At 39.9% G+C, this 27703-nt stretch overlaps 2 protein-coding genes across 10 annotated transcripts in view; one reads left to right on the forward strand and one right to left on the reverse strand.

Moving 5' to 3' along the window:
• Positions 1–2212, forward strand: part of MED12L (mediator complex subunit 12L) — a 361238-nt gene extending 359026 nt beyond the window's left edge. For 8 of the 9 annotated variants that reach the window (XM_074405495.1, XM_039480199.2, XM_074405491.1 and 5 more), the window contains one exon: positions 1–2212. In XM_074405495.1, coding sequence (XP_074261596.1) covers positions 1–53 — 53 coding nt within the window. In that variant the 3' untranslated portion in view covers positions 54–2212. The other variant, XR_012519124.1, reaches the window with a different exon arrangement.
• On the reverse strand, positions 2106–27503 carry IGSF10 (immunoglobulin superfamily member 10). Its single transcript, XM_074405490.1, has 7 exons — positions 27429–27503; positions 24690–24884; positions 23155–23284; positions 19694–20084; positions 11281–15624; positions 9721–10621; positions 2106–5770 (listed from the first exon to the last, which is right to left on the reverse strand). The coding sequence occupies exons 2-7, from the start codon at positions 24881–24883 to the stop codon at positions 3859–3861; spliced, it is 7872 nt and encodes a 2623-aa protein (XP_074261591.1). The 5' UTR covers position 24884; positions 27429–27503; the 3' UTR covers positions 2106–3858.
• Positions 27504–27703: the final 200 nt, after the last annotated feature.

Raw genomic sequence — 27703 nt, forward strand, 5'->3', positions numbered from 1 at the left:
GCAACCAACCACAGCAAGGAGTGACTCCGTATGGGCATCCTTCACACTTCTGAGTCTGCAAGAAGAGAAGACGTGATGTTTTATGTTTGCACTGAAAAACAGAAAATCAAATTTAATGCATTACTCATCTTAAAAATGTCCCTTTGCTTTTTTCATTTCTTTGCTATTTTACTATATTTTATGCTACATCTCACAAAAAAAGGTGTTTAAACAAAAAGCCAAGGAGAAGTTGTGGTTTGATTTTGTTGGATTCAACTTTAAAGTAGGTTTACAAATGTGAATCATGCAGGCAGGCCTACTCCCGGAGAGTGTGCTAGCAGACCTTTTGAAATCGGTGCTTTTGAATCTCACATTTCTAGAAAGAATGGATTGTGATGGATTTAAAGTATTTGTGTATTTCATTCATTAATGATTTGTTTTCATTTTCCAAACTATGCTGGACCAAACTACTGATTTGAAAGGCATGTCAGATCTTGACAGTAACATGACCCATTTATTCTGCATTCACCTGTGATGGTGAAACAGACATTTATTTGCATTGCTCTAATTTGAAATGTTTTCATAAGCACTTTATAAACTTTGTTCTTATTTATGTAGGACTTTGGCTTTTGTTGTGGTCAAAAGGTGCTGAAACAGATTGTTGCTTAGTACTTAAACTTCTTAAACCAAGAACTTGAACCAAGGTTTCTGTGAGAGCCACCCTAAGATGTGCGGAAGCCTGTTAGAAGTAGCTGTACTCAATTTGTTTTGAGGCAAGATGGTTGACAAGAGTCATTGTGAACGGACAACATGTAAATCCTAAAGGCCTGAAAGAACTGCAGTGGAATCGTCCAATTATTTATTGCCAGTTTTGGTTCTCCTGAACCTTATGCCAACTTAAGGGGAAAAAAAAAATCCAGCAGCTGGCTTGAGATTCCAGTGCTCACACTTGACATGGTTTACAGAGAATCTGGCCCCAAAGTCCAGATGGCTCTGGTTTTCATAAAAGGTGTATTTGCTGTTTATTCTGTATGGTAAGTATTTGCTATTTGGAATTTAATTATTAATGTCAGTGTCAGTCTTGGTTGTGTATTGCATATACTGTATTTATAAATTGGTGCAAAAAGCACAAGTAAATTATACATCAAATTTATTATAAAGAAATAGTAACTATTTTAACTTTGTTCAAGTATGTGGTAATTTGCTCCTATTAGAGTAAAAAAGAAACCAGTAAATTATCAGTTTGTGTAACTTAAGAGTATTCCATATAATATTTTTTTAGATTTAGATGCATAAAATTTCGAATGTGAAAATTGCAGGGCATTTTAAAACATGTGGGGGATATTTTCCCATGTTCTGTTAATTCATTTTCTTTTGCCATATGATTTTACATATAATGTAGTCAAGCATACTGTGAATAGATTTGTCTATAATGAGCAGACCATGTAAATCTACTTTTTTAAAATGTAGCTAGTATAACTTTAGTAGACATTTTCTTTTGCAAATTATATATAAATAATTTATATCTTCCTAGGTGAGTTACTCATTGCAAAGTTTGACTCATGCAAATGACCTCAAATACATGTCAGCTTACTTTGCTGTGGCAACATCCATGTGAACTGCTTTGTACACTGTGAAAATATTTCACTCCAGCCTGCCCATTTTGTGTTTACTCTGGGCTGGAAAAGACTTTGCCAAAACATTAAAAACCATTCTTTTCACTAAATTAACAGTCTATCTGCTTTCAGAAGATGTATCTGTACACATTTTTGCTAGTTTTGTATATCAGGTTTTTTCCTCTCAAGAATCATACTTAGATAAGCTTATGAAGTTGTTTTGTTCAAAGTAATATATCTCTATAATGACTGCATTGGCAAAACAACCAAAACGTGAATGTTGTGCCTAGTGAGTGAGTCATGTTCCATCCTTATTTCTTTTCAAAAATTCTTTGCCAGTTCTCAGTTTGAACCATTTATTTTTTAGCTCAACATTGCAAACAGCAGTAATACTGTTTTAAGAATGAGTGTTATAATTGCATAGCATTTGTATGCACTTTATACTTTGCAGAGTTAAATTATTAATCATTTTGCACATGAAAGCTGTGGGGCATATCTTTGTTGTGTTCCTTTTGTTTTTTTAGGTGAGGAAATTATGCTAAGACTCTTAATTCCAAGATTTTATGGACAGTTGAGGAATGACCTAGAGCTGTTTTCCCCTGAGCATTATAAAGAAAATAACCAGAGGTACTTTATTCATATTTTCTCCCTATTCTGTATCTTGAGAGGTTTCTTTTTTTTTCTTCTTTTTTTTCTTTTCTAGCAAATGCATTCTTTTAACAAAGTGGTCACAAGGGAAAGCCCTGTGGCAGAACCTGGTACTGTACCTTACCAGAGGAAATTAGAGTAAGATGGAGGCCCCAGCTCCCCTTAAAGACAAGACCTTGAAATCAAATAGAGTCAGCTATACCTATCACAATTCTTGGATATAAGAAACCCATAGACAGTCTTCTTTACACCGTAGGCTTTTTCCTTATAGGGTTGCATTTGTCATTGCATTTACCCTTCTTGGCCTGGAAGCAGAAGGATCTCGGTTATAATGAGCATCTTTGACCCCTTCCAGCCACAAGGTACTAACATCAGAGATAAGTAGCAATTAGGTCACATTTTAGGCTTAGATGGGGCTAGCTGAAAGTCAGTATGATGAAAACACAAGGGTGGGATCCCACACGTCTCAAATGATTGGCAGGGGCTAACATATTAGTAATTCTCAGTTTTGTGTACTGAGATATTTCAATAAGACCTATGGCATTTTTTCCCTCATTTATAACGTTCCTATAATCCTTAATAGGTGAATGTTTGAATAGATGCTGGATGAATTACACTGGAAAACCCCAGCCCTAAATTTAGATAAGATGAATCATATATTCCCCAAATTAATTCAGGTTGAATTAAGCATGTAATATAAATTCAGTGAATTACAAAAAGCAACATTTTATGTAGGAATGATCAGATTTTAAATACAGTGAAACTTCATTATATATAATAGATCTAGACCCTCCCAAGCATTTTCCCATCCCATAATTATTAATGAAATGCTTATAGAGCAACGATTCCTCCTCCGAAAAATTTCTTTATAAGCAGCTCCAAACCAGGGGTGCCTAAGCTAGATTTTAAAGTTATAAAGAAGTTTCATTGTATTTTTAAAACCTTTTTAATGGGTGTATTTGGACAAAAGTAATCAACCCCCTTTTCACATTTTACGATGTGCAGGTTATTACATTGCTTTTTACGTGTGGAAAAGTTAGCCTGCATTTATTTTTAAATGCAGTTATTAAAACATTTTTGTATTCCCCATCAATGAAAATTTTCAGTGTGAACAAATGGTGAATCATAATCGAGACAGTTCAGTGCTTATTTTCTGTAGGTTTTAGCAAAAAAAAATTTATAAACCATAAAATATTTATAGATCAGGATGGTAACTTTACATAAAGATTTAATATTTTCCATTGTCTCTGTTCTGAGTGCCATGCTTGTAACATTGATTGATAGAAGGTGGACACTAGGCAACTGGTAGTAAAAGTTCATTTTTTACTGAAAAATTCAGGTACATTAGCCATTTGTTATTTTATAGTGGACCGTTTTAATGTTTGTTATTTGTTGGCAAAATAAAAGTGCCTTAAGTTAAAAGTTTGTTTTAAGATCCATTAAAGAAATCGGTATCAGTTCATAATGCATTTATTTACAAGTCCTTTTATTTTGCATGTTCATTGTAAATTTAATACTGTAAATGTATTCAAATTCATTTACATGCCTATGGCTGCCTTTGATTAAACTTCTTCCAAAAAATAAATTCTGCCCAGATGTTGACTTTAATTTCATGTCAGATTACTTCAATATACGTTGCTGCGTAATCACTACCAAGTGGATTCTTTGCTGTGCATTTGTATATCCCAGAATCGGAGGTTTGCGGATTCTGAATGACTAGGGTACCTTGTAAGTGAAGCTGCTCACTTCCACGTGTCCTCCCTTTACTTGCTGTTGAGACAAGGGAGTGGCCAGGTAACTCCCACGTGATTTCTGGCTTGGGAACTCCCAGGGCCACACAGTGGAGCTGAAAGGCTGCCCCTGTCCTGGTGACAATGCTCCTGGGTGGACGATTTGTAATTCGGGGAGGGTAGGCTACAATCATTACTGGAACTGTAATCAGTGTATGACCAACACTATTTTGAGCCTTACAGATATAGTTTCCCCGGTCATAAACTGTTGCTTCTTTGATGACTAAGGTGCCATTGTCATGCAATATGTATTTCCCAGTAATTTGAGGCCTGTCTACTACATAACCACTTGGCATAGTCCATTTGATATTTGGCTTAGGAATTCCATCAGACACACAGTGCAGTGAAAGAGACTCTCCACTGAGGCCTTTTACTGTCCCTGGTGCATATGTAAGAATAACTGGCTTCTGGCCAATTTCTAATATGATTAATTTCTCAATATAGCCAACTTTATTCCTAGCAGCGCAGCGATATTTTCCTGCATCCTCCCGGGTTGTCTTATAAATGATAAAAGAACCATTGCTTGCTATAAGATACTGATGATAACTTTGTGGTCCATTGGAAAATTGTGTGCCATTTGGTAAAATCCAGATTATCTCAGGTGGTGGGTTACCGTCAACAGAGCAATTCAATACTGTGGACTTTGCCATCTGGGCAACTGTTTTTTCATTAAATGGATTTCTGAATGTCGGTCTTCTCAGCATTTCCAGTACTTCTAACTGTACTACCAACACACTCTCTCCTCCTTCATTGCGAGCCACACAGATAAATTCGGCTGAATCGGAAAGCCTCACATTCCTAATTTCCAAGGTTCCATTTTTATGGACTGTGATTCTGCTTCCATAGTATGGGGCTGTGAGGAAAATATTGTCTGGCATGATCCACATGACTTCAGGAGGTGGTGTCCCGTCAGCTCGGCAGTCAAAGTGTTTTTTGGCATGTCTCACAGCTGTGGCTTTAATAACAGTTCTGTTTGTATACAGGCCATTGATTAATGGAGGTTTAGAGACAATGTCCAGTTTGTACATTTTGGTGTCATCCCCACTAGGATTTCGGGCTACACATACGTACTCTCCAGAATCAAGCAGTTTCACTTTGTTGATGATCAGAGACCCATTGGCATGAAATGTGTACCTGTCGGTGGAGAAGGAAATCATGTCGTTGGAAGGCAGCAACCAAAATATTTTTGGTTTGGGATCCCCGATGACCTCACAGTCAAGGACAGCTGCGTCTCCAACTTGGATTCTCTTGTTGGTTTTGTAATGCTGCCTTATGCGGGGAGCAGCCGTTACAACTGTTAAGTGGACCTTCATTTCATCCTTTCCTAGGGTGTTCTGGGCATAGCAAGTATAATCTCCTTCCTCTGCTACCCCAACTTTGTTGAAGTATAAGGTTCCATTGTTAAAAAGGGTATACCTTCTGGTCCTGTGGCCACTGTCATCGGCGTGCATTGCATTGTTGATCATGGTGCCATCAGGCAAACTCCAAGATATCTCGGGCATTGGGGAGCCAGAAGCTTTGCAGTCTACTTGGAAATCTTTCCCGTGGAGCACTTGCTTTCTAAAATACTGCTTGTGGTCAATTTTGGCAGGCTTCAGTATTAGGCTGACATGCATCAGGGTCAGATCATCCCCCATTTTGTTTCTTGCCACACACAAGTAGATACCACTGTCTTTTTCTGTTACTGATCCAATAAACAGGGATCCATTTGGATAGACCTGGATCCGGCTGCCCATTCTAAGGAGAAAAGAGATTCCAGTGTGCAGCTGTTAGCAATGAGAGAAACTGTTCTACTCAGGGTTGCCTCCCTCTGCCCCCGCTTTATTGAAGCTTGACCAACGAAAATTGTGTATCTTTTAGGTGTAGAATATGACATTTTGATACACATATAGTGTGCAGTGCCCACCATTAATCTAATTAGCATATCCATCACCTCACATAGTTACCTGTTTTTGGTGTGTGGTTAGCATTAAATTGTTGCAATAAAAATTAAAATTACCAGCTTATTCTAAGTCATTAAAAATGATTGAACAGGTATAACTTAGTGCAAATAAGTAGTATTTCTCAGATGGATTTCAAATAAATCTTCGTTACATAGTAATTTGTTTTTAATCTTAATGATGAGGTAAGTGCTAGAAATATGGGATTTCTAAACACCATGACTTCCTTGACCATTTTACATATCAAGTGAACTAATTGGAACCACAAACATGGTCATTTAATAATATATACATATAATAATATACAGGTCATTTAATTATATATAATAATATACCGGTCATTTAATAATATATATATATAATAATATATACCTGGTCATTTAATAATATATACAAGTTCAGTTGCTCTGAAAAGATGCCAGATGATACTTCCTAAAAAGCTACTAGTAACAAAATGATTACCGAATTATTTGGTTAGCACTGTGGGAGGCCAATGCAGGCAGGTCACTTGAGGGCAGGAATTTGAGACCATACTGGCCAACGTGGCAGAACCCTGTCTCTACTAAAAATTCAAAAAATTAGCTGAGCATGATGGCACATGTCTGTAATCTCAGCTACTTGGGAGGCTGAGGCACGAGAATCACTTGAACCCAGGAGGCTGGGGTTGCAGTGAACTGAGATCCCGCCATTATATTCTAGCCTGGGTGACAAAACTGAAACTGTTTCAGAAAAAAAAAAAAAAAGCAACTTTCTTATTAAGAGAATACCAACCCAGGGTTCCTTAGAAGGTTGTTGCAACATCTGCCCTCTGTGGGCAGCTGTAGAGTGACTGGTTTCAGCACTGGGTTGAGCTGTTACGGAACACCATTTTTCTCCAGGTGTACAGCAGCGTCACAGCCTACCATTACCACATTTAACCACAAGATGGCAGATCTTTCCTGGTAAAACTAAATCTAGTTTTTCAGAAAGACCAGCGGAGACTCAGTTGGCGCTAAAAGTGCTATCAGGGATACCCATTGGAGAAACTGCCTTTATTATTTTTTGGCAACATGGACTAAATAAGTAGATAAAACTGGAGAGAAAAGTAAGAACTCTTTTTCATGGCATAAGTGCTAACCAAGTCAAACAGCCTTAAGTCACTTTTCTCTTTTTATTTGATTGATTTATATTTTTGAGATGGGCAGTGGTGAGACCATGGCTCACTGCAGCCTCCGCCTCCTAGGCTCAAGCAATCCAGCAACCTCAACCTCCTGAGTAGCTGAGACTATAGACACACCGCTATGCCCCGATAATTTTTTTTTTTTTTTTTTTTTTTTTTTGTAGAGACAGGGTCTCATTGGGTTGCCAAGGCTGGTCTCCAACTTCTGGGTTCAAGTGATTCTCCAGCCTTGGTCTCCCAAAGTGCTGGGATGACAGGCATGAGCCACCACACCCAGCCATCAAGTAATTGTTATTCTCCAGCAAAGGTAAATATGGAAAGTATTACAGTAAAATTTTTTAAGAAGTGTTTAAGTATGGAAGCAACTTCTCAGGCATATAAACCAATGTAAAATCATCATCATGAATACATGTAAAAGGAATGGAAACTGCCAGGTGTTTTTGCACTGATTGTTTATAGCTGAAAAATTGATATTTAGAGAGATTTAGTAGCTTGCTTTAGGTCACAGGGCTGGTTCTCAAGCCTTACGCTTTCCACTGTGCTATATACTGCCACCTACTATTATTCTTTCCTAATGCTTTTTAAAAGCATTGGTTCATAAACTTGGCTAAATATTAAAATCACTTGAGTTTAAAATCATACTGATGTCTGGGTCTCACCTCCAGAATTTGACTTAATGGGTATGGAGCATGGCGTAGGCATCACGATTCTTTTAATTTTCCAGAATAAAAATTGCCATGTTCAAGAACCACTGTTCTAACTTGGTTTTCAATGAAGATCCCTCATCAGCTGCATCAAAATTACATGGGACTGAGTTTAAGATGCATAGTTCCTGGCTTCAGTTTCTTGAAATTCTGCTTCAATAGTTCTGGCCAGGGACATAGAAACCCACACTCTAACAAACTTTCCAGCTAACTTATAAACAATTAAGTTTGAAAACAAGTGTCAAATTTTAGTGTGCAACCAAATCACTTGAAGGGCTTTTAAGAACAGATTGCTTATTGAAACAAAATCAGAGCTTCCGATTCAACAAATTCCCAGGCAGTGCTAATGCTACTGCTGGGGGCCTTTCCTTGGAGGAGGACTGGCTTACAGAGATATCTCCTGCACCCAAGAGCTGGTGCAACTAAAGGTTGTGACACATAAGAGAAGACAGAATTATTGATGTTTATTTTAATAAACTAATACTTTTGAGAGAGAATTTACTTTTGAAAATAGAAGTTTCCCAAGTAACAGAATTCTTAATATAAGATTAATGCAGAGGCATCTTCAGCCTTTCCAAAGCACAAAGCTCACATTTCATAGCTCAGTATTTAAAAATTCTAAATCTAAACAAATTTCAAGTCAGGTGATTTTTGATGACATTTGAAAAAACTTGAAAATTAACATTTACTTTTGAACTAAAGATCACAAGTTAAATTTATTAGCTATAGTAAGTATTAACTTATGTGACTAGGAAAAAAATATATTCTTCAACTCCTAAGCATGAGTACAAGCTCACATTTACTATGTGTAATTTTTTCTTGCATGGATGTTTTCTATTAATAAATAAACATATATAAAATGGAAATTCTCCTCATTTTTTTGTCATGGAAAATCATTGTGTAAAGTCATGCCAATTGCAAAAAACCTCATAGGTTATCATTTTTGAAGATAGGGTTTAATCTATATAGAAAGCCAGCTATAAAATGAATATTGATATGCCCATAACAGACCAGAGAAAGTGTGTATTTGTATGTATGTGTCTCACCACATCAGAGTATGGGGGCCCTGAATACGTTTAACTTAGTGAATATTGTGACTTTCACTAAGTGCTTTGTCATTATAGGAAAGAAAAAAATTAAGTACTGATTATAATGAAGTTGAAAATGTCAAATAGGGAACTCTGAAGAGTAAAATAATGGAGTGTCTCTCTCCAGAATCTTGACTGCAACACAAAAATTCTGTTTTGTATATAGAGATTATGAATATATTTATGCAGTAACTATTTTTTTTTCTTTTGAAAGAGATTCTCACTCTGTTGTCCAGGCTGGAGTACAGTGGTGCAATCTCGGCTCACTGTAATTTCCACCTCCTGGGTTCAAGCGACCCTCCTGCCTTGGCCTCCCGAGTAGCTGGGACTATAGGCGCCCACCACGATGCCTATTTTTTTTTGTTTGTTTTGTTTTGTATTTTTAGTAGAGATAGGGTTTCGCCATGTTGGCCAGGCTGGTCTCAAACTCCTGACCTCAGGTGATCCACCTGCCTCAGCCTCCCAAATTGCTGGGATTACAGGTATGAACCACCATGCCCAGCCTACAGTTAACTATTTTTAAACTGTACCAAGTATGGAGATAGCGATTTTTATTCTGCTTAAAATATAAAATCCTCAAGAAGTTGACCCTTAGAGTTAAGCATGTGACAAGAATGGTTTTCATATTCAAATGATCTCAAAAGAGTAGGTTTCTTTAGAGAGAGTTGCCTTTATGTCCAAGGTCTATGGGCACTCTCAAACTGCTGCTAGCCTTGCTGTGACACTTTCTCCATTTCAGAAGCTGTACAGCTAAATAGATAAAGCAGGTAACTCCAACTCAAAGGTATAAGCTTACCTGTGCTGCTGGTCGACCACAGCCTTGGATGGTAACCTCCACATTATTTGGGGTTTGGGCTCCCCAGTGGCTGAGCAGTTCAGTAGTAATTTGTCCCCCAAATTCACTTCATTCCTTTTCTGGGATGCAACTTCTATCCTGGGGCTGGTCACTCGCTCTTCCATTGTAAGCATTACTACTCTTCGCTCTGAACCAGTGGAACTGGTAGCGATGCATTCATAAGTGCCCCTGTCTGAAGAGGCTAGGTTTTTTATATACAAAGTCCCATTTGAAAATAAGAACAACTTGGAATTGGTAAACTGTAATGGTTTCACTTCAGTGCCATCAGAGAGGACCCAGTAAATGCTGGGCTGGGGAGTTCCTTTTACAGTACAGGGCAGTTTTAAACTTTCACCCCAAGTGCCTACAATGACTTGCCTCTTTTGCTCTAGAATAACAGGTGGTGCCGCAATGACTTGTATTTTAACCAGCAGTGAATCCTGGCCAGCGGGGTTGCTGGCCACACATTTGTAAAAGCCACGGTCATAAATACTGAGATTGTGGATGACCAATGTTCCGTCAACTGTCACCAGGGCCTGCCTGCTTCCCTGGGATGACTCCAAGACAACTGTTTGGTTTGCAAGAATCCAGGTAATTGTAGGGCTTGGCCTACCTTCTGCTCTGCACTTCAGTTCCACAGTGCTTCCAGAATGAACTGTGATCTCTTTGGTACGTCTCTCCAGGATCCTGGGAGGATAGGAAACCACAGACAAGGTGACATGAAGGTGGTCTGTGCCAAGCAGATTGGATGCTGAGCACAGGTACTGTCCACGGTCCTGAATTTCCACCCTCTGGATGGACAGGGTACCATTAGGGAGAACTTGGACCCTGTTATTCTGTTTCCTTTTAGATAAATCAAGTCCTGAGAAGAAAAAAGAAAATTATTGCTATAGGTCATCAAAGTTTAGATAGAAAACTTAAAAGCTATCTTTTTGCTGGGCTACTGAGAATACATTTAAATTAAAATGAAAGCCAGGCCCTGTGGCTCACTTGTATAATTCAAAACCAGCCTAGGAAACATGTGAGACCCTGTCTCTACAAATGTAAAAAATAAAAGTTAGGTGTGGTGGTGTGCAATTGTAGTCCCAGATACTCAGATGGCTGAGATAGGAGGATCATTTGAGCTCTGGAGACCTGACTGCACCACTGCACTCCAGCCCGAGTGACAGACCCCCCTCCCCCATCCCCCCAAAAATAGGATGGACATCTAGTCTTGAGATTGCTAAAATTATTCCTGGATTTTTAAATTCACATTTTACTTTAAAAGCCAGATGGTTCAACACAACAATTATTCTTTTTCAAATTATATTTCTTTGAATCAGCTTTTGAAGCATTCCAAAAAATGTTCTTAACATTTTAAAGCCTTCTGATGAGTAAAATTAAGCCAGTATCAAATGATATTAATAGTTTCCATGTCTTAGAAAAATTTGAAACTGATATTCTTTGGATGTGTAACCCCAAAACATAACAATCTTCCTGTTTTATAACAAACACTAAGTGTCAAGAAAAAGCTTCAAATACCTGATGAGACTCTGGTCCATCGAATGGTGGGCAGGGGATTTCCAACAGCTTCACAGGGAAGAAAGGCGTCTGAGTTAGCTGGAATAGTAAAGCTTGCAGCTTTTCCTCCAACTATCCTGGGCTTTTCAAATATATTCCTAGACAAAGAGTCAAAGAGAAGGAGTTTGGAAGTTGTTGCTTCTTGAACTGATTTTTTATCAAAGTCACTCTTTGCATTTTTCTGTCCATCCCAATTTGAAGCATGAGTGGTGGCCTCTGGCAGGCCTGTAGTGGGCAACATGCTCACTTCTGGCGTTTTCCCTTTTGCAGCAATTTCTGAGTATGGCTTGTGCCAAAATTGGTTTTCTGACCAGGGAGATGGAGTTAATTTAGAATTCTGTGCTTTAACTGTTATTAGTGCTGGCATGGGAGTAGAATGTAACAGATTAGAGTAGATGAAGTGAGTGGTTCCAGTTGTGAACTTGGCGTTTGGGTGAGCCTCGGGAGATGTTGCAACCTCTGCGAATTGCTGTGGATTAGCCTTGTGCCTTGAGGATTCCTGCAGCTTGACCACTGTATTTGTCATAAGCCTGGAAATGGGAGTTGCCACGTTGTCAGTAACTGCTCTCTGAGTGACGGGAGGGGAGATGGGAATTGGCATTCGAGTAGGACTGCTGCTCAGGAATGGTGGCATGGTTGAGTGTCTAATGATTGCTTTCCTGGTGGTGGTACTCTGGTATGATTTACCAGACAAAGTTGTTTCAGAAGCAATTGTGCTCTTCAAAGTCTGAGTACTCACTTGGGCTGGTTCTTCAATTACATCTGTCAGATTAAGAGTTCTTGAATGATGACCGATTGCGCTTGAAATTCCAGTTGTGTTTTCTGGTGGGGAATGAGTGAATGTAGAGACACTGGGCTTGACTGAAGTTTCCACTGTCATTAGAACAGGAGGTGTCATAGCAGTGGATGTTGTGAAGCCAGAACTCTGGCCTGGAGAGATGTTTGGGTCATTCCTGTTCTTTAGAGGCTCATTTTCTCTTTGTATTGTTTGTGCTCTGGATCTCTCTGTTTGGGTTTCAAAAGTAATGACAGATGCAGGGACAGGAGGAGGAATTGCTGGTATTGCTGTTTGCATTGATATGATGCTTATCGTACTTGCGTCTTTGCTTGTGATACTAGGAAGCATAGGGTTAAAGGATGGGAAGGGAAGCTCCTTCATTGCTGGAAGACTTCCAGGACTGTATGTTTTGCTGGCAGTATGGTGAGTTGTAGTCAAGGTAATAGATGGAATTCGTATCACACTTGCTGAAAGTGTGGTGAAATGGGAGGGAGAATCTTTATCTGTGGGTAAAGCAGGAGATGTTTTAGGAAGCATCACAGCTGTGCTTCTTTGTAAACCAAATTTATGTTGATTCTTTAATCTGCCTTTTAGGTTATGGTTATTAACAAAGTTGTGCTGCCAGGGAATTTTCCTTCTTGAAAACCTTGTAGTGGTTATAATAGTAGTCATTGGTGGCTTGGTGATAGCACCTGAAAGTGATGATGTACTCACTGAATCTCTTTTAGCTTCATTGGCGATAGACATCCTTGGGTAACCAGCATTTATTTTGTGAGTTTTTTTAATAGGTATGGATGTTGGAGCATAAGTCATGACTGTACCAGTTGGGGTCACTTGAGAACTTTCAGTACTGAAATATTTTATTGTGGGTGTTGTTTTCTCAATATCTACGTTGGGTATGTTCTCAAATAGTAATAGTGGATTCTGGACTAGAGTTGTAGATTCTTCTGATGTGACTCTAGCAATGTCAACTTTGGGGAAAGTAATGGGTTCAGCACTTGGAAAAGACAATGCTGCTGTTGCAGTGGTGAGTCTCTCCCTGGGAAGACAGGACAGGCATGTCACATTGAGCACTGTGGCCGAGAATGTAGTAGTGCTTTTCTCAGAAGAACCTCTGGTTGTTGGCCTGAAAATGCTGTATCTGTGCCGTCGGAGAACTGGAGTTCTATATGGGCTGAAAATCCGCCCCCTTCCCCCAATTCTCCTCCGCCTCCCAAAGCGTCTGAACAGTGGGATGTTAACTGTACCATTTCTAGGGATCTGAAACCGAGAATGAGCAGCCATATGCAGATCTGAAGGGAACACGGAGGTGCTAAGTGTTTGAGTAGTGTGAGAATAGAAGTGATTGTGCCTGGGCTCACTGACTTCTCTTACAGAAGTCTGATGACTGTTTGTGGTACTTACTGACTCTAACAATACTTCGTTGTTGGTGCTAGTAAGCATTTTGGCATTGACATCTTTGATCATAGTCCTCACTGTTATTGGGGGTGCACTTTGGAAATGCTCTCTTCCTCTTTCCATCTGGTCAGAGTCTTGAAATTCAGTATCTCCAGGATGTAGTGGAAAGACAGTGGATGGATGTTGATTGGTTGTGCCTTGCATTTGGCTTGACATGGTTGGGTTTACATTCTTTGACATGGCTATAGTTTCAATAGCAGTAAATAGTTTGAAATCTATGAGTTCTTTGGGTGGTAATATTTGTAAACTCACAACAGGAGAGAATTCTGTGCCAGAAGTTATGTTTGTCACAGGACGAGATACTGTTCTGGAGTCAGCCATCACTGTACTTGCCGCAAGGTCTGAAGCTTTAGTGGCCAGAACCATAAATTCCTCATCTCGAGTGAGCATGCCTGAGGAATCGTCATCTTCACCAGATATGTTTGGGAGTTGGGTGACCAGTGGGGGTGGGCTCACTGTGGGATTTTCTCGCTTCTCTGGCACAGCATTCTTTTTCACTTTCTCCAACAGTGCCGCCCAGTGTTGTGGGTCAATTCTCCTAGCAGAGGGAGGGAAGTGCCTCCTATTCTCCCTAAAACGTCTGTGTGTTGAATCTCCATGTCGCTGGTGTATTAATTCCCGATAGTTTTGCCTCTTACTTGTGCTTGAGGCTTGTTTTCCAACCTCAGCCCCCATTCGAGCAGATGTAGGGAGTTGTGCACCTGGCGGCTCCTTAAGAGGAGCAATAGGATTGGACTCATCAAGTCCAGATCCCTGTGTTTCTCCACCATGCTCCAATGGCCTTTGTCCTTTCATCTTGACTGAAACTTGGAAAATCAAAAAATCAACCCCTGATGGGTTGGCTGCCACACAGTGATAATAACCTTGGTCTTTTAGAGTGACTTGTAATATTCTTAATGTGCCATTATTAAGAACTTTCTTGTCTCTTGATGACTGATAGAGCACATTGTTTCCTGGAAGAACCCAGCTAATAGAGGCATCTGGGATACCAGTAGAATGGCATGGGAGATCAAGTGTTTCACCAGTGAAAACTGTGTGATGAATCCCATTTTCCTGATAGGCTTCTACTGAAGGTTCTACCACGGTTATCCTATAGGTGAGAATATCTGCATCATCATAATTGGTGCTTATGCAGTGATATACGCCCGTGTCAAAACTGTCAGCCATCTGGAGTTCCAGTTTTCCACTTTTGTCTATTAGGATCCGTCCATCCTCACTGACATAAGGGGCTCTCACTTTACTTCCATCAGCTAGAAGCCACTCCAAGTGTGGGGTGGGGTCTCCTTGGCCTGGGCAGTTGAGGCCAATGGTTCCACCTACCAAAACAGTATGTTCCAGCTTAGTATTGTTGTCCCTTGAAATCATAGTCCATTTGCGTTTCACTGGCCTCATCTCTGCTCTTGGTAAAGAGATTTGGATATCACCTGAGTACTGGATCTGTAATGTGCTGAGTGTGGTGGCAGTTCTGTTCAGCTGCAAGGAAATTTGGTCTTGCATTAACCAAGAGGGATCTGCTCTGAGATCTGCCTCTATGTTGGTAAAGATGTCTTCAGGCTTAGGAGCCACTTGTTTATATTTGTAACAGAGCTGGGGTGTTTCACTAAGCAAGTAGCTCCTTTCTAGTATCAGAGGAGAATCACTGTACAAAGCCAGAACTTGCCACACTGGCTGAATGTGACCATAATCTATGTTGCACACCAAAAATGTTGAAAATGAAGTATTTAGCATGATATAGTCATTTTCTTCAGTGAATGCAATGAATGATGTCCTTGAGGGCTTTTGAATACTGCAGACCATGTTAGCTTCATTTCCCGACTGGTCTGTCATATTCATGGTGAGGGAGCCAAAGGGTGCCATGAAACCTTGGGGAGAGATGAAAGCAGAACCACTGTCTTCCAGAATAGTCAGTTTCTTTGATTTCAGGGATGAGTCAATGGTTGGCTTGGCACACTGGAAAGCTGCAGCTGAGATCATAGCTAAGGGCTTGCCTTTAGAAGTCCTAGGGTTCATGCAAAGTGGACATTGCTGAGGGCTAGAGGGACTTCTATCTTTTTTGCATTTTATTACATCTGGAAAAAATCAATTGAGTTAATGACCTCTATGAATTGACAAGCATTTTGAAGAAATAACTTTTGCTAGAAGCTGAAACAACTTAATTTAATAGAAAGTTTTCTGATTTTTTGCTTCTGAATTGACTTTTTAAAAGCTATTGTCTGTATAACCTGCTACAACATAGTATGCACAGACACAGGATTTTGTCTGTCTTATTTACTGCTGTATTTCCCATGTTCAGCAAATGCCTGATATATATTTGGTACTCAGTAAATATTAGTTGAATGAGTCGTTTTTTAAATCTAGGGAAACAAAATGATATGCTCATGCCTGTCCGTTTTTATTAATAACAGTTCAGTTCTACTTCTTCATTTTAACATTTTAAGATGGCCACAGGACTTCATTGTTCTTTAAAAGATAAGCTGTTTGTTAAATGATCATTTATAATCTGTTGGATATCATTAAAAACCCAAGTTTATTTCCATTAACCAAAAGAATATTAACTGAATTACAAGGTACCTTGACCTGATCTAGCTGAGTAGCAACAGGAATTAAAAGCAGCAGATGAATGCAGGAGACAAGGAAGCAGGTAGAACCCATCAACAGGAGGTGAGGATTGACTGAACATGGACAGTGACAGAAAGGAAGGGTCAAGAAGACTCTGTTTTATGACTTTGGAAACTGGATGGTTCACGGTCTCCTTGGATGAGGTAGATGCACTGGAGGAGGATCAGGTTTAAGGGGGAGGGAAGAACATTGTGCCAAGGCAGTGGGGCAGCCCATTAAAGCTCTGACATTCTGGTGAAATCAGAGGTTGCAAGTCTTACACAGTACTAGGACCAACACTATAAGGACCAGCATTTCTAAGTGACAGGTGCCTCATCTTTCAAATATTTGTGGATATCACATACCATTTAAAAGCTCTGCTCTGGTGAGCCTATTTAAAGTGGCTGGTCACTGGAATACTTAGTAAGAGGTATAGACTTTTCCCTTACACAAAATACAGCCTGAGACATCCATGCTGTTCCATGTAGTAGCTCTTATATGATGCACTGGACCGACGCAGGACTTAACAAAAGCATTGTACTTCTTAGAAGATTTAAGATTTGCCAGAGTGGATGGATAGGGTCAAATCTCCTTCCCATGTGTGCACATGTCCTCTCAACGGCTTAACAAAGTCACTCTGGGCTGAGCACAGTGGCTCAATGCCTGTAATCCTAGCACTTTGGGAGGCTGAGGTGGGAGGATCATGAGGTCAGGGGATTGACACTAGCCTGGCCAACACAGTGAAACCCTGTCTCCACTAAAAATACAAAAATTAGCTGGGTGTGGTGGCATACACCGGTAGTCTCAAGCTATTCGTGAGGCTGAGGCAGGAGAATCACTTGAACCTGGGAGGCAGAGGTTGCAGTGAGCTGAGATCATGCCATTGCACTCCAGCCTGGGTGACAGAGTGAGACTCTGTTTAAAAAAGAAAAGAAGAAAAAAAGTCATTCTGACCAAAGATACTGAACCCTTCTGTGTGTACTACAGTGTGACAGGTAATGTCACAGATGCCTGGCCAGTCAGCATTCTTCAGCAAATTTTATAGTCTAAACCTATGCAGAGGAGGGGGCTGGCAAGATGGAAAACCTTTGAACAATCATAAGAGTTGCCTCCCAGTCACCCACTTGCCAACAAGCTGTATTCCTTTACCTACTTATCACTACCCTGGGCTAAGACAATGTGGGAGACTTCTGGTTTAATGAAACCTCATCATAGAATATGCTCACACCATGGCATGCTTCTTATGCTTGCACCGAGCCAGAGTTAGCAGGCCTTGGACATCAGGTATTTTGCCTCAAATGCACACCTGACCATGTCACCTCTATTCCCTTCATCATACTCGATTCCAGCCCCATGGAAATCCTTTCCATTCCTCAGCCCTGGCATGCCACACCAGGCTCTGGCATATGCTGTTCCTTCTGTGGACCGTACACTTGTTGTCTTCCATCGTGACCTGAGTACTGACCCGTCATCCTTCAGAACCCAGTCTGAACAGCACTTCTTCTGGGTGGGCTCCCTGTTTTATAGTCTCCTGGTACCTTCACTTCTTGTGTCTTACTTTTACATTACTCTCTATTAGAATGGCTTGTTTACTTATCTGTCTTCCCATGAAACTATAAACTTCATTCTTGTTCATCTACACATCCCCAGCCCTGGCCAATGGATGCTCAGGAAAGATCAACAGAAGGAAGAAAGGCAGACAGGCAGGATAAAGTGGCTAATTCTAAGACCATGGTTTTTTTCCCCCCACCTTCACATTTCAACTTATAAATTGAGAAGTGCCTTACAGTTGATGATGTTTTACAGTAACAGCTGACAAATTGGCAACCAATATACCTATCACAGCTTGTACACCCATAAAGATTGTCATAGCTATTTATGCCACTTTCTGTTGTATCACATGTATTGGTGATACAACATACATGAAATTTGCCTTTAAAAGGTTCAATTAAGATTACACTATGATTTAGAATTTAAACAGGTTGTCAAGTATGTAGAAAAGAATGGAAATAGAGCAGCAGGATATAAATTTCATATTCATGAAACAAATGCTTGCTAGAGAGAAGGCCACAAATTCATTTTATAGAAATGCTACATCAACAGCTTTGTGGAATCAAAGAATGGAGGATATCTGCAGTAGATAAAGACGTGTTACATTTACTGAGATTGGTACAAAAGGATTGCCTACCACACACCAAGTAAGGTAACTGAAGGCATGAACAACTGTTGAATCTCTCGGAATTTCAAAGCATAAAAGGTTGATGTGACTGATCAGTGGGTCTTATAAAAATGATCATTAAGTCATCTCAGTCAAAAGGAGAACACTTGATTATTAAGACTGAAAGATGTTAGCCCCTGTGGGTTCACTTATTTTACATATATAATGAGTTGATTAACAGTAGGAACATGTTCTGGAAAATGCATCATTAGGCAATTTAGCTGTGCCGACATTATGGAATGTACTTACACAAACCTAGATGGTATAGCTAGTACACACCTAGGCTATATGGTAAAGCCTACTGATCCTAGGCTACAAACCCATACAGCATATTACTCTACTGAATATTGTAGGCAATTGTAATAAAATTCTAATTATTTATGTATCTAAACTTAGAAATGGTAACATGTTGCACTTTATGGTGGCTACAATGTTACTACGCAATAGTTTTACTTAACCTCCATTATAAATCTTATGGGACCAGGCTCATCATATATGCCATCTGTTGCTGACTGAAATGTCAGTATGCAATGATTACGTGTGTGTGCATGTGTATATGTACATAAGACATATGTATAAGTTTATATGATGTGTGTTTTTATACATATATCTATGTTTTGGACATATTGAGACCACAGGTAAAGATAAATGAGAAACAGGAAGGCAGAAGACTTCTAGTAGCAGTAAATATGTTATCCATTCAAGAATGGAAGTACAGGCAGACAACCCGAGTGGTGAAATGGTGATTCTAAAGGAGATGGGGTGGCTGGAGAAGCAGCCAGACTTCTCGGAAGGGCTGAGCAGTTTGCTGGCTGGCTGAGAACTATCAAGCAGAAAAGGAAAAGAAGGGCTCTCGGCAAGGGCAGCAGCAGCCATGAGTGGGTAAAACAGCTTGTGGCGTGGCAGGAAGTTGCCCAGAGTTGTTAGAGCAAAAAGTGCCTGTGTGTCTGGGTGGGCGGGGCCAAGGGGTGGAGAGGAAGGAAGGAAGCAAGGCTGAGGACGGGCCAGCTCCACGCTAGGAGGAGCTGGCCTGCAGCTAAGGAGCAGGAGATTTCTTTTCTAAGCCAAGAATCAACAACATTTTAAAAGAGCCAAATAGTAACAATTTTAGGCCTTCTGAAACATAGTTCTCTGACACTACGTAACTGCCACAGTAGCCAAAACACAGCCATAGATAATGTATAAAGAATTCATTGTTCCTAAATTATTCTGAGATGTTATTTTCTCTCCTAAATTACCCTGGCCTCTCCACTTACTAATATAACACCTCTAAGTAGATTTCTTCCATTTAATTGGGACCAAAAAATAAACAATTTCGATACCTGGCTTCTCCTGTATCCAGTCAGACAACCACTTTAAATGGCAATCACAGGTCCATGGGTTCCCAGGCAGGTAGAGGCTTTCTAGGTCAGGCATATAGGAGACCATCTCTTGAGGAAGGGAGGTCAGGAAGTTATCCGACAAGTATAGGTACTTAATGAAAGAGATTTTAAATATCTGGAGGTAGCTGAAAGAGACAAACGTATCTGGATGGAGCTTAGTGAGCTGATTTCCTTCCAAGTGCACCAGGCGGAGAAAGTTGAGCCCGTAAAAAACCTCTGGGTTTATAAACTCAATGTTGTTGTGGTCCATGTGCAATCGCGTCAAGCTCCTGAGGCCATAAAAAGTATCTTTCTGAAGTTTTCGGACTTTGTTATAGCTCATTTTTAAGACCTGTGAATTTTTTTTTAAAAAAGAACATATGCATGTTGTCCAGGAAATTTTCACGAGAGGGAAAAGTGTTATCAGTAACAAAACCTATGTTGGAATTAATTCAATGCAATTTTTACACTTAGGATTCCAATTCAAATTAGTTGCAAATTACATATGACAATATCAGAGAAATTAGAATACTCAGGAACATCTGCCTATTGATATTAAAGAATGATTTTTTTCTTTTTTCTTTGAGACAGAGTCTTGCTCTGTCACCCAGGCTAGAGTGCAGTGGTGTGATCTATGCTCACTACAACCTCTGCCTCCCATGTTCAAGTGGTTCTCCTGCCTCAGCCTCCTGAGAGTAGCTGGGATTATAGGCGCTCACCATCATGCGCCTGCCTAATTTTTGTATTTTTAATAGAGATGGGGTTTCACCATGTTGGCCAGGCTGGTCTCAAATCCCTGACCTCAGATGATCCACCTACCCTGGCCTCCCAAAGTGCTGGGATTGTAGGCATGAGCCACCACACCTTGCCAGGAATAATTGTTAAAATTATGCACACATATGTTTATTGTGGCAATGTTCAAAATAACAAAGACTTGGAACAAACCCAAATGCCCATCAGTGATACATTGGATAAAGAAAATGTGGGACATATACACTGTGGAATACTATGCAGCCATAAAAAAGAGTAAGTTCATGTCTTTTGCAAGGACATGGATGAAGCTGGAAACCATCATTCTCAGCAAACTAACACAGGAACAGAAAATCGCACGCTGCATGTTCTTACTCATAAGTGGAAGTTGAACAATGAGAACACATGGATACAAGGAGGGGAATATCACACTCCAGGGCCTGTGGGGTGTGGGGAGCAGGGGGAGGATAGCATTAGGAGAAATGTCTAATGTAGATGATGGGCTGATGGGTATAGCAAACCACCATGGCACATGTATACCTAAGGAACAAACCTGCACATTTTGCACATGTACTCCAGAACTTAAAGGATCCTAATAAAAAGAAATTTAAGATATACAAATGATACTGTGGCTATTTTAGAAAGATTTCTTAATTTTGAGATATATATTGAAGAACTTATAAATGAGTATTATGAAAACTTGGATTTATATCAAAATAATTCAGTGGAGTGGCGGGTAGTGGGTGGAGGTACAGTTGAGACAAGATCTGTTATGAGTCCATAACTATTGAAGCTGGGTAATTATAGGGTTCATTATATTAGTGTCTCTCTAACATTTTTATAAGGTTTAAAAAAACCAGTATTTCAAGTAAAGATTTCCTGAAAACAAATTTTTCCTAAGAGAGACTACTGATTTTAATTTATTGAGTTATAGTTCACATGCCATAAAATTTACCTTTTTAAAGTGCACAATTGGTTGGGTGCAGTGGCTCCCAACACTTTGGGAGGCTGAGGCAGGCAGATCACTTGAGGCCAGGAGTTTCAGACCAGTCTGGCCAACATGGTGAAACCTCATCTCTACTAAAAACACATATACATACACACACACAAAATTAGCCGGGCATGGTGGCACACACCTGTCATCCCAGCTACTCGGGAGGCCAAGACATGAGAATCATTTGATCTTGGAAGGCGGATGTTGTAGTGAGCTGAGATTGTACCACTGCACTCCAGCCCGGGTGACAAAGCAAGATTCTGTCTCAAAAAAAAGTGTATAGTTAATTGGTTTTTAGCATATTCACAGAGTTGTATAACCATATCCACTATTAGAAACTTCTAAATAAAGAACTTTGCCCCAAATGTAACCTGGGAGTTCAGTCTTCAACTCAGTGTTCCTCAATATCCATTGAAAACTTGGTTGAGAGAATAAACATTTGGAGAATTCTATAAAGGACATGCAATCCATCTATTCCTCCGAAGACGTACATTCCAAATAGAGCTGGATTAACCTAATCAACAGAATCACATAGCTACATTATACTCTACTGCTCTCCACCGTGGTTATAACCTCCCTTACTGGTGTATGTTAAAAGGCTCTAGGAACACAGGTACTTTATCTTTTACAAGGATAGTATTAACTTTATTTTGTGACACTGTATTTTATGAGGAACTTTGTAAGACATTTCTTTCTGATTTAAAATCATACATGGCTGGGCTTTTCCTGAATAGATTGTTTAAGTTTTAATAGATGCCATATATTGTTAGTTTCTCAAAAGCCTCAAGTCCTACTTACAGCAGACATGTAAGTCTCTACGTATGCATTTCCTCATCTTCTCTGTATTCTTATCTCTAGGTTTATTTTACCTTTTACTTTCTCATTCACTTCTGTGATCCTTCTTGCATGATTTTATGCATTCTTGGGAGGCCTCATAAGTTTAAAAAATTGTTTGAACAAGGTAGAACACTAATAACTAAATAAAATGAAACTGGAAAAAAAGTATACTGATTTATATAAAGTTAACATCTGTCTAAGACAGCCATTGTTTTTAGGAACTACATTCAATTCCCAGATAAACATGACTAGAAATATCCTCTTAAGATTAAATTTTAAAGGGTTATTGATTTTTTTTCTATTAGCCTGAGGTATTAGAAAACTTACCTCACAGTTTTCTTATTCTAATTTCCATATACAGTTGCACAGTTAAAAATCAGTTTGCTGCTGCTGTTGTTGTTTACACAGAGTTTCACTCTTACTGCCCAGGCTAGAGTGCAATAACATGCAATCTCGGCTCACCACAACCTCTGCCTCCCAGTTTCAAGCGATTCTCCTGCCTCAGCCTCACGAGTAGCTGGGATTACAGGCATGTGCCACCATGCCTGGCTAATTTTTTTGTATTTTTAGTAGAGACAGGGTTTCTCCATGTTGCTTAGGCTGGTCTCAAACTCCTGACCTCAGGTGATCCATCCACCACAGCCTCCCAAAGTGTTGGGATTACAGGCGTGAGTCACCACACCCAGCCAAAAATCAGTTCTTTAACATTCTCCATTGGCGTCTGCTTCTAATTTACAGAATGTTTATTTTTGTATGGTGTAGAGATAGGTGCCCTTTGAAGGTCTATCTCACTGGTCCCACCTCACCTCTTTAACCTGCCCCCTCTCCCCATCGGTCTCACCTGCAAGGCCTGCAAATCTGAGAAGGTCTTGTCAGGGATTGTGTGAATGCCATTGCTGTGAAGCATGAGTAACTCCAATTTGGTCAGGCCAGAAAAATCTGTTTCCGTCAATCTAACCAAGCTGTTGTATCTGAAATAAAAAATGACATTCTAGGCATAAGCTAAGTCTGTCAACTAAAGTTCAAATGTTAAAACCCAAATAAACACAAAAAGACTCAACACCTCTCTTTTTTTTTAACTGCTCTATTGAGATAATCAAATGCTTGAAATATGGAAATCAACCAGATGCCGTCTCAGTTACAGTCACCCTCTTCACATTCTGGGAACTTGTTACATTTCTTCTCATTTTCAAACTTTTATATATATGCTGTTCCCTCAGGTTGGAACATCCTTGACCACATCCTTTTCTGTTTGTGAACACTTAATATCTAGTCGATTCTTTTTTTTTTTTTTTTTCTTTTTTTTTTATTGCATTTTAGGTTTTGGGGTACATGTGATGAACATGCAAGATTGTAAATGGGAAAAAATTTTTGCAGTCTACCCATCTGACAAGGGGCTGATATCCAGAATTTACAAAGAACTAAAGCAGATCTACAAGAAAAAAACAAACAAGCCCATTCAAAAATGGGCAAAGGATATGAACAGATACTTTACAATAGTCGATTCTTTCATGATACTATCCCCCTTACTCTCCCAGGAGGAATTCGTCAGTAGCGGTTAAGAAGCCCGGGCTCTGGAGCCCAGGTTTGGGTGTCTGGTTTGGGTATGATTATGAGCTCAGGCTCAACTTAGTAGTTGTGCAACCCTGAGTAAAGTCAGCAACCTTTATGTGCGTCAGTTTCCTCATTTATAAAATGTAAATAATAGAACTCAATCCTAAGGGGTTATGAGGATTAACCCCTTATATGGACACAGTGCTTCGCTCAATACTAGTACATAGCACAAAATTAATGTTAGCTCTTAATCAAAATTAATTTTAGCTCTTAAAATTAATGTTAGTCACTAAGTGACTGTCTCTAAGACACTTTGTATGCTCTATTGCATTTTTCATTCATTGTACTGACCATACATTTGTCTTCTCTATCAATACATCTCCTAGAAGTGAATAGTATATCATTGTATTCCCAGTGCATAGTACATGCTCACTAATGTCAAATAAACCATGTTAAGTCCAACATGTATATTCACACACACACACATTTTTTCATGAACATTTAAAGTAGTTATACTTTTGCAAATTTAATTAGGCATCCATTTTAAATAAGTTTATATGGAAAGAAGCCAAAGGGCCTTTAAAAAGGATATATATATATTGCTTCTCGGCCTTTTGGCTAAGATCAAGTGTAAAAAGGATATATATATAAATATGTTTATATAGAGATATACATATATAATATGCATAAATATATACATATATACATGTATTTGTATATTGAATATTGTGATTCATCTCCCAAAGTCATATATGTTTGAGGGAAAAGTCACTGCTGTGATTGATCACTCTTTAAGAAAAGGAAAGATAGGGCCTCACACACCCTAAATTGATGCGTTCCACATTGGGCGGGATGCTGTCCGGGATGGAGGTCAGGTACCGAAAAGTGCAGTGTACTTCCGCAGGTATGTAACAGGCACAGCGGCGAGGACAGGCCCTGCCCCCTGGGGTGGTGACCAGGTAGATCACAGCAAAGGAGACCAGCAAGCAGGTGATTCCTCTGCCTTTTACCTTCATCCTGAAAAAAATCACACCTCGGAGTTAAAAAGAGCGGTGGAGCACAGTCCCAGGACCACCACACAGTCACTCTGGGAATCCGGGAGGCCTTCCTTAAGGGTCATAAGGGGCCAATTTCATTCCTACCCTTTGTGGTCAAATGCACTCTTTAGAAAACCACAGTGTGTGCTGCTGGCCTCACACTGCACTTTATGATCAAGTGGGATATTTACTGTTGTGATAATTTCTTCACAGCTTCTCACTTCTTAATAAAAACCAGGAATCCCTATTACTCAGGCATTCATTAAAATTCATTAAAAGGGAAACTGTAACCTCTAAGAAAGATATTGTGACAACTGGACTATATAAAATTTAGTGCCCTTTATATACATTAGTTCTTTTAGAGTAACTTTCAAGAAACTGATTCTAACGGTAATACCTGTGCATAATAAAACATTTGGAAACTGTAACTAAGCAGTAAAAAGGAAAAAAAAATTACTCAGTCTCATCGCTGACACAATCCTTAACATTTTGTTGTATTCCTTTTCAGCATTTTTCATACACTGTGTGTATATGTATAGGTGCACATACAGTTAGGTGTATATGTGTACATATGATCAAACTTAATTTTGTAACACATTTTATCATTTCATATACAATGTGTTTTTCCATTTTATTAAACCTTCTTCAGAAACATTTTTAAAAGGCTATAATAATCCACGGGAAGGGAGAATAAATCTCTTTTTAATGGGGTTTCAAGTCCCTGCCAAAAGACACATTGGACACTTCACTGCCAAGTAATGATCACAAGCAACAGTGACTGACCAGCTGAGAAGACTTGAGCCAAGCTGACCCCGTGCAGGCATGATACTGTCTGCTTTTGCTCAGCTTAGAACATCTCTCTGCCTCTTTCCTTGGTCCCTCCTCCAGCTCACGGCTGCCACAGGAGGTGGGGAACATAACCAGGAAAGAAATTGGATGAACCTGGAAACCATCACTCTCAGCAAACTGACACAAGAACAGAAAATCAAACACCGCATGTTCTCACTCATAGGCGGGTGTTGAACAATGAGAACACAGGGACACAGGGTGGGGAGCATCGCACACTGGGGTCTGTCAGAAGGAAATAGGGGAGGGACAGCAGGCGGTGGGGAGTTGAGAAGAGATAGCATGGGGAGAAGTGCCAGATATAGGTGATGGGGAGGAAGGCAGCAAATCACGCTGCCATGTGTGTACCTATGCAACAATCTTGCATGTTCTTTACATGTACCCCAAAACCTAAAACGCAATAAAAAAGAAATATGCTCAACTTGTCAGAAAAAAAAATGGCATCTGTTACCCATATGTGGGGCAAGCCCAGGAATCCAAACCTAATTATCTCCTGAAATGCAGAACACACAAGGGTTGAAATAAACTCTTAATTGTGCTTTTCTAAGCAAGGAGATCTTCATAATTTGTAATGAATCCCATCATGTTGTGGAATAGCATGGTTTTGGATTCTACCAGCAACCATCCTTTAGCTACAGACTACACTGAGAAATAACATGGAGGCTGACCTGCTTGGATTTTCATACAGATAAAAATGACAAATCTATTATTAGAATTTAGTCCAAATTAAAATTTAAGATAGGATTAATCATATGACCACTTTTGCCATTGTAACCATTTGGTTACCAAAATTTTAAATAAGCTCTGTATGATTGGAGACAACATTTCCACCTTATCATTAGATTAGCAAAGGAAGGAACAGCAGGATGGAGGTCAAAAAAAGTTCTGAGTATGCTGAAAAGTTCTGGATATACCCATATTCAAATTATTTGAAAGAGAAGCAAAAGCACAAAATAAGAATAGAAGATTCTCACAGACTGAAGCCTGAAACTGTACATAATGAAATAGGAATTGGCAATACCTGAGCTCTTCTTTCAGGTTCTGAATCCTCTTACGACACAGGCAGAGAGAAAATCTTCCCAGGAAATGGAAAATTGTGTCCAAACCTGAGGAAGGAAAAGTTCTCTGCTCCCAAGTGAGCAAAAGGCTCAGTCTTTTTGGCTTACAGCTCAAGAATAATGATCTTCAGGGAGCCCCGGGGGCGCTTCCACAGCTACAAAGTACTATAACCCATAACCACATTAATCCAGAAGTGTTCTTTTAGTATGAGGCTTCTTGTTGCAGAAACAAAAGGCAAAGTGGAGGCTTTTAAATTTCCTTTCTCCCTCTGTAGTGTACTTTCGTACTCCTCACTTGAATATTAATATAACTATTACTAATCACTCCATTTTGCTCCAAAGTCCTAAGAGCTTCTCTTCAAATGGTCTTTTTTGGACAAATCTGTCACTAACGTCTCCGTCTATTGTCTTTCCTCAGTGTGCGTTTTTTGTCTGGCATCAGTCACTGAAGAATCATCGAGTGCTTTCGTGCCCCCACCTTCTCCCGGTGCGTCTTTCCTCCCCAACTCTCACCCTCCTCCCCCCCCCCCCCAGCGCCCTGACTCGCTCCATTCCCATGCCAAGCCCCAGCCGGGTGGGGTTCCAGCCCTTTCCAGGGAAGGACTGGTCGAGCCGCTCACCTCTTTGCCCTGGTGACCAGTGGGCTCGAGCTGCTCAGCCGCTGGGGTCCTGCGGAGCTGATCCAGAGCCCTGGGAGGAGGGAAGGAAGGCGGGGCGAGGGCGGGGGTGAGCCCGACTTCTGCGTCTGGTAACGCGGCCAGCGCTCAGCGCACATGGATGAAAAACGACCACCCGACCCCTTTCTGTTTACGAGCACGTGGGAAGCTAATTTGCCTTCGCCTTCACTCTTGCTTCCTCCTCGTTTTTAAATTCTCAGGGCTTTCTCCTAACAAGT

This window comes from Saimiri boliviensis, chromosome 9 (genome assembly GCF_048565385.1).
Source record: "Saimiri boliviensis isolate mSaiBol1 chromosome 9, mSaiBol1.pri, whole genome shotgun sequence".
Lineage (NCBI taxonomy): Eukaryota > Metazoa > Chordata > Mammalia > Primates > Cebidae > Saimiri > Saimiri boliviensis.

Coding starts and splice junctions, on each gene's coding strand:
- IGSF10 (XM_074405490.1), bottom strand. CDS start 24,883: ATGAAGGTAAAAGGCAGAGGAATCACCTGCTTGCTGGTCTCCTTTGCT. Junction 15,625..19,693: donor CTGGATACAGGAGAAGCCAG/GTATCGAAATTG, acceptor GATTTTTTCCAG/ATGTAATAAAATGCAAAAAA. Junction 5,771..9,720: donor GTGGTCGACCAGCAGCACAG/GTAAGCTTATAC, acceptor TTTTCTCCTTAG/AATGGGCAGCCGGATCCAGG.